Source organism: Rhagoletis zephyria, unplaced genomic scaffold (assembly GCF_001687245.7).
Source record: "Rhagoletis zephyria isolate East Lansing unplaced genomic scaffold, Rhagoletis_zephyria_1.1 Rzeph_scaffold_79239, whole genome shotgun sequence".
Classification (NCBI taxonomy): Eukaryota; Metazoa; Arthropoda; class Insecta; order Diptera; family Tephritidae; genus Rhagoletis; species Rhagoletis zephyria.
The window spans coordinates 1-1,130 of NW_016236287.1; the positions used below are offsets into that span (position 1 = coordinate 1).

Genomic DNA, 1,130 nt, shown 5'->3' on the forward strand with positions numbered 1-1,130 from the left:
AGGGATGATGCTGACGCGGACTGCTCGGATAGTCACGAGAGGGTGTACTAGCTCTTGCCGGTGTAGAGTCCTTTACAGATGGAAAACCGTGTGTGGAGAAATCTTCAGACGGTTGAGGCTTGCGTGGACTGCTTGGATGATCGCGAGTTGGTGTACCTTGACGGCGATATGCATCATTAGTGGGAGCAGAGTCCCTTACCGAAGGAAAGCCATGTGTGCTAAAATCTGAAGGTTGGGGAGTGGGAGGGAATGTAATTTTGTCCGGTTGGCGTAATCCTGCCGGCGAGTAGTGGTGGTCACTTTCACCTAGAATTTCTGTTTCGATAACGTGTTCCCGGTTCGTATTATGCTTTATTGTTTTCTTTGTTTCAGAACTAACTACAGTAACGTTGCCATCTTGGTTGACAGCGCTAGAGGGCGCAGTCTGCACTGAGCTCGGTTTAGCAGCTGGGGAACTATTTGTTGGAGATCTAACTGATGGAAAGCCGTGAGTTGTAAAATCTTCACCGGGCTGTGCTCTGCGTGGGCTAGAGGCGCCAGGTGAAGTTTCCTTTACAGCGGGAAACCCACGGCCAGGATGTGCAATTGGCTCTGGATGTGTAAGCCTTTGCGGACGACCACTGGTATCACCATCAACCACAACCTCTGTTTCGATAATGCGCTCTGCATTGGTCTTATACTTTGAGCTGCGTGTAGATTCTGAACTAACGATTATTATATCTCCATCTTTAGTGGTAGTAATGTTGGTATTTGGTCTCACTGCAGGAAAGCCATGTGGCACCTGAGCACCGGGCTGCTGTTGAGTAAGATGTTCCACATCGGCAGGACGTGGTCTTTCACTTGCATACTGCTGGGTAGGTTTATTTGGCCTTACGGAAGGAAACCCATGTGTGCTAAAATCTGGTGTTTGCGATTGTGGGGCGCCATGCGGTCGTTCAGTGGGATATTCCTGAGTGGGTCTATTCGACTTTACTGATGGAAACCCATGAGTTGAAAAGTCTCGTGTAGGCGAACGGCTGCTTGGTTTACCGCGAATACCAGGCGCTTGCGTTGAAGGTGGCTGGTCTGAGAACTCTTCAACTGTTTCAGAGGTGGTCTCAGTTGAGAATCGACGGCTAGATTTCTTCACT

The 1,130-nt window shown here is 49.4% G+C and overlaps 1 protein-coding gene across 1 annotated transcript; it reads right to left on the minus strand.

Annotated features, from left to right (window-relative positions):
- Window positions 1–4: 4 nt before the first annotated feature.
- Window positions 5–1,126, minus strand: LOC108357526 (fibrous sheath CABYR-binding protein-like; the record flags this gene model as incomplete). Its single annotated transcript, XM_017608601.1, has 1 exon — window positions 5–1,126. A coding segment is annotated over one exon (1,122 nt), but the record flags the coding sequence as incomplete, so codon positions are not given.
- Between the last annotated feature and the right edge of the window lie 4 nt (window positions 1,127–1,130).